Raw genomic sequence first — 6,032 nt, forward strand, 5'->3', positions numbered from 1 at the left:
GCACCCTATTCTCACAACCTAGACAGTGCCTAAACATGGTCAGCACTCAATTTGAAGAAATTCTGAATAAAACTGTTGAATACCTGATCCCCTCAGATGTACAGGTGATTGGGACAAACACTCCATATCAGGAGGGTCACTGTATAGTCCCAACAGGGGAATATATACCAAAATAACAAAATTAGTGTCTGGTCTACAAAATATGAATTGTAGCATTTCAAGTATGTGAGCAATGCAACACTGTGCGAAATTTATTCATGTTATTTTAATCTTTCTTGGTAGTCACCTCCAACACATGGAACCAGTGAATTTTACACAAATTTCAAAATTGATTCTTCTGGGACTTTCAGAGGAACCAGCACTGCAGCCCCTCATATTTGGGCTTTTCCTCTCCATGTACCTGGTCACTGTGTTGGGAAACCTGCTCATCATCCTGGCCGTCAGCTCAGACTCCCACCTCCACACACCCATGTACTTCTTCCTCTCCAACCTGTCCTTGGTAGACATCTGTTTCACCTCCGCCACCGTCCCAAAAATGCTGTGGAACATCCAGACACAGAGCAAAGTCATCACCTATGAGGGCTGCATCACCCAGATATATTTTTTCATACTTTTTGCTGGGTTGGACAACTTTATCCTGACTGTGATGGCCTATGACCGGTTTGTGGCCATCTGCCACCCGCTGCACTACACAGTCATCATGAACCCTCGGCTCTGTGGACTGCTGGTGCTGATATGCTGGATCCTGAGTGTCCTGCATTCTTTCCTACAATGCTTAATGGCATTACGACTGTCCTTCTGCATAGACGTGGAAATCCCTCACTTTTTCTGTGAACTCAATCAGTTGATCAAACTTGCCTGTTCTGACACCTTTCTTAATAACATGGTGATGTATTTTGCAGCTGTCCTGCTTGTTGGTGGTCCTTTCGCTGGGATCCTTTACTCATATTCTAAGATAGTGTCCTGCATACATGGAATGTCATCAGCTCAGGGGAAGTACAAAGCATTTTCTACTTGTGCGTCTCATCTCTCAATTGTCTCCTTATTTTATGGTACGATCCTAGGAGTGTACCTCAGCTCTGCTGCTACCCACAGCTCACACTCAGGTGCCATAGCCTCAGTGATGTATACCGTGGTCACACCCATGCTGAACCCCTTCATCTACAGTGTCAGGAACAAAGACATCAAGCAGGCTCTGAAAACATTCTTTGTGAAGGAAACTACAAACTGGTCAGTTGTCCTAAGACTGCAGATGTGCCCATGTTTGCAGAGTCAGACAGTGTGATGATTGTCAGACTATGGAAGTAGAACTTGCTCTTTCCTTTTATTTCCTGGAATTTCTATTTCTTTGACCTCATCTTCTCTATTTAATTTATGTAACTCAATTAAGCTCTCTGCTTTCTTAGATATTCAGCAATTCTTCTCTTTGTTGTTTTTCTCCTTTCTTAAATTTATTTCCATCATGGATCAGATATATTTGGAAAATTTCATTTACCTAATGAGACAACATGGATATTTCTCAAATTACATATATCTTAACAAATATACATATTTTTTTTACTAAAATAATCATCCTGAATTGCACTATTCCTATGGAAAAAAAAATACTCTTAATGACCAAGGCAATTTTATACAATTTTAAAAGAGAGGAAAATCTGAGACTTGTGTTTTTCACTGTTATGACTGACATTTTTTGGTATATACGATCTTAACTGCTCTTCTGATAATGTAGACTCTAACATAAAAGTGTGGTTAATAGCGGGTCCCTGAGTTTTATTCTCCTTGTTAAGATTCTGTTGTTTTTTTTCTTTTAGTGTCTCCAAGAGGACTCTTCACTGAAAGACAAATTTTAATAAATAGGTTGACTTATTAACGCCTTAAAATCACAGATGAATTTCAATACAAATTTTTAAATCACACACTGTATTACTATGAAAATATTTATTCTTCATGCTGTACATCTTTTTATTGGAGTATGGAGGAATGATGCCTATTTGTAAGGGGGTTTATACATATAATGGAAAATTGGTTGGTGTTTTTCTATGTTTTATTGAATTATCTTTATGTTTCTGTTTGAAAACTTTCAGAGCTGTCTGTAATGTGACTCTTTTTATTAAATAATACAGATTCTCCCCTTCTAAAGCATGAAGGGGATGGTGAATGATCATTATCAGCTGCATCTACTAATTCTCCCTATTATGCACAAGATTTTATTCATTTTTAACTATTAAAGAATGACTGAAGAGAGAAATCGCATTATCATGGGATTTTTTTTCATTTTTTAAAAAAAACTTTATTGTTGAAAGTATTATATACATGCCCTTTTTTCTCCAGTTGATCCTTATAGCCTGAACTGCCCTCACCTCCCGCCCCAGGCCTTCACCTCCCTATTGTCTGTGTCCATGAGTTATACATATATGCATACAAGTTCCTTAGTTAATCTCTTCCCACTCACCTACCTTACCTCTGAGATTGAGCAATCTGTCCCATACTTCTACATCTCTGGATCTATTTTGTTCATCAGTTAATTTGTTCATTAGATTGCACATATGAGTGAGATCATGTGTTACTTGTCTTTCTCTGACTGGCTTATTTCGCTTAGCATAATACTCTTCAGGTCCCTCCAATGATGTATCAAAGGGTAAGGGATCCTTCTTTTTCACTGCTGCATAGTATTCCACGGTACAAATGTATCACAGCTTTTTATTCACTCATTGACTGATGGGTACTTGGACTGTATTCAGACCTTAGCTATTGTAAATTGTACTGCTATGAACAAAGGGGTGCATACATTCTTTCTTATTGGTGTTTCTGGTGTCTTAGGATATATTCCTAGAAGAGAGGTCACTGGGTCAAGTAACAGTTCCACATTTAATTTTTTAAGGAAACTCCATACTGTTTTCCATAATGGCTGCACCAGTCTGCATTCCCACCAGCAGTGTACTAGGGTTCACTTTTCTCCACATCCTCGCCAGCACTTGTCATTAGTTGATTTACAGATACCATTCTGACAGGTATGACATGGTACCACATTATCATTTTAATTTCCATCCCTTGGATGATTAGTGACTTTGAGCATTTTTTCATATGTCTCTTGACTATCTGTATGTCCACTTTGGGGAAGGGTCTATTTAGGTCCTTTGGCCATTTTTAAATTGGATTGTTTGTCTTCCTTTTGTTAACATGTATGAATCCCTTATATATTTGGATACTAACCCTTTATCAGATGTGTCACTGCCAAATATGTTCTCCCTTACAGTGGGCTCCCTTTTCATTTTGTGATGGTTTCTTTTGCTGTGCAGAAGCTTTTCATTTTGATGTAGTCCCATTTGTTTATTTTCTTCTTAGTTTCCTTTGCCCGGCCTAAAAGATATATCCATAAACATATTGCTATGAGAGATTTTGCTGCCTATGGTTTCTTCTAAGATTTATGGTTTCACATGTTACATTTAGTCTTTTATCCATTTTGAGTTTATTTTTGTGTATGGTTTAAGTTGGTGGTCTAGTGTTATTTTTTGGCATGTATCTGTCCAATTTTCTCAAAAAAATTTATTGAAGAGACTGTTTTGACTCCATTGTATACTCATGCCTCCTTTGTCAAATATTAATTGAGCATAATGGCTTGGGTCGATTTCTGGGTGCTCTGTTCTGTTCCATTGATTTATATGTCTGTTCTTGTCCCAGTACCATGCTGTTTTTATTATAGTGGCTTTGTAGTATAACTTGATATCTGGTACTGCGATTCCTCCAACTTTGGTCTTCTTTGTTAAGATTGCTGCGGCTATTTGGGGTCTTTTTTGGTTCCATATAAATTTTTGGAGTATTTTTTCTAAGTCTGTGAAATATGCCATTGGTATTTTAATAGGGATTGCATTGAATCTATAGATTGCTTTGGGTAGTATGGAATGTTAATAATTTTTATTCTACCCATCCATGAACACAGTATGTTCTTCCTCTTGTTTATATCTTCCTCTATCTCTTTTTTGTAGTTTTCCAAGTATGTGTGTTTTATCTCCTTGGTTTATTCCTATCTTAATTTTTTTGCTGCTACAGTAAATGGGATTGTTTGTTTAGTTTATTTTTCTGACAATTTATTTTTGATATGTAAAAATGGCATGAATTACTGGGTGTTAATTTAGTATCCTGCTACATTGCCAAATTCATTTTATTAAACCTTGTTGATTTTTGGTGGTCTTTCGGGTTTTCTACTTGCAATATCATGTCATCTGCAAATAATGAGAATTTTACTTCCCCCTTTCCAGTTTGGATGCCTTTTATGTTTTCTTCTTGTCTTATTGCTGTTGCTAGGACTTTCAACATTATGTTGAATAAGAGTAGTAAAACAGGCATCCCTGTCTTGTTCGTGTTCTAGGGGAAGTGGTTTTAGTTTCTGTCCATTGAGTATGATGTTGGCTATAGATTTTTCATATATGGCCTTTATTATGTTGAGGTATGATCCCTCTAATCCCACTTTGCTGAGATGTTTTATTTTCAGTTTGTTTTTTTCCAAGAGAAATGATTTTAAATATAATAATGTTACATGTAATGAACATTAATATCTCAAGAAAACCAATTTTAAATATGATAATATTACATGCAATAAAGACCAATTATTCAAGAAAAATAATCTTACATGTATTAATATTACATGCAATAAACATTAATATTTCAAGAATAAGAGAATTTTAAGTATAATAATATTACCAAAACTATATTAACATAGTATGATATCACAAAAGTTGTAGGAAATATTAAAAATCTGAAAATAACAAGATTACTTCTATTATATTCTATTACATATATTTTTCCTTCTGGATCTATTTTTTGTTCATCAGTTTATGTTGTTCATTATACTCCACATATGATATTTATCTTTCCCCAACTGGGTTATTCCATCCCTTCACTTTCATCCTGTGTGTGTCTTTTGTTCTGAAATCATTCTCTTGTAGACAGCATATAGTTGGATCATGTTTTTGTATCCATTAAGCTACCCTACACCTTTTGATTGGAGCATTTAATCCATTTACATTTAGGGTTATTATTGAGAGGTACTTATTGATAGCCATTTTAATTCTGTACGGCTAGGTTTCTCTCTCTGTTTCTTCTTCTCAGCAATCCCTTCAACATTTCTTGTAATGCTGGCTTAGTGGTGATGAACTCCTTTAGCCTTTTAATTTATTTTTATATTTTTTGGTCTGGGAAGCCCTTTATTTTGAATCATAGTCTTGCTGGATATAGTAATCTTGGTCTCAGATCCCTGCTTTCCATTACCTTGAGTACTTCATGCCATTCCCTTCTGGCCTGTAGAGTTTCTGATGAGAAATCAGGTGTTACCTTATGGGAACTCCTTTGTAGGTAACAATTTTATTTTCTCTTGCTGACTTTAAGATTCTCTCTTTGTCTTTAATTTTTGGCATTTTAATAATGATGTGTCTTGGCATGGGTCTGTTTGGGTACTTCTTGTTTGGGGTTTTCTGTGCCTTCTAAACTTGTGTGATTTTTCCTTTACCAGGTTGGGAAGTCTTCTACCATTATTTCTTTAAACACTTTCTCTATTCTTTTCTCCCTTTCTACCTCTTCTGGCACACCTGCTATTCTAATATTGTTACGTTGCACATTGTCCCACAGCTCTAACTGAGTGATATTTTCAACTCTGTCTTCTAATTTACTGATTTGATCCTCAGCTTCCCCTAATCTGCTGCGTATTTCTTCCAATGTGTTCTTTCTTTGCGTTATATCATTCTTTATCTCAGACTGCTCTTTTTTCATAGCTACTATATCATTTTTCATACTGTTGAGCATTTTTAACATCAGAACCCTGTTTCAGATAAATTTCTTATCTCTGGTTCATTTATCTCTTCTTCTGGAGAATTCACTAGTTCTTTCATTTGGAGGTTGTTTCTTTATTTCCTCATTTTGTTTGTCTGTTTGGGTTTGTGATTATGTTTTAGGTAGACCCTCTACACCTCTCAATCTCTAGTGCAGGACAGTGTTAAAGGCTGTTTCTGACTAATTGGATCAGGCAAAGACTC

The 6,032-nt window shown here is 35.9% G+C and overlaps 1 protein-coding gene across 1 annotated transcript; it reads left to right on the plus strand.

The window, feature by feature from the left end:
• Positions 1–295: 295 nt before the first annotated feature.
• On the plus strand, positions 296–1,285 carry LOC308520155 (olfactory receptor 7A10-like; the record flags this gene model as incomplete). Its single annotated transcript, XM_081092698.1, has 1 exon — positions 296–1,285. One exon carries the CDS (start codon positions 296–298, stop codon positions 1,283–1,285), a length of 990 nt encoding a protein of 329 aa, XP_080948824.1.
• Positions 1,286–6,032: the final 4,747 nt, after the last annotated feature.

Source organism: Myotis nattereri (genome assembly GCF_964212035.1).
Source record: "Myotis nattereri genome assembly, chromosome: 5".
Classification (NCBI taxonomy): domain Eukaryota; kingdom Metazoa; phylum Chordata; class Mammalia; order Chiroptera; family Vespertilionidae; genus Myotis; species Myotis nattereri.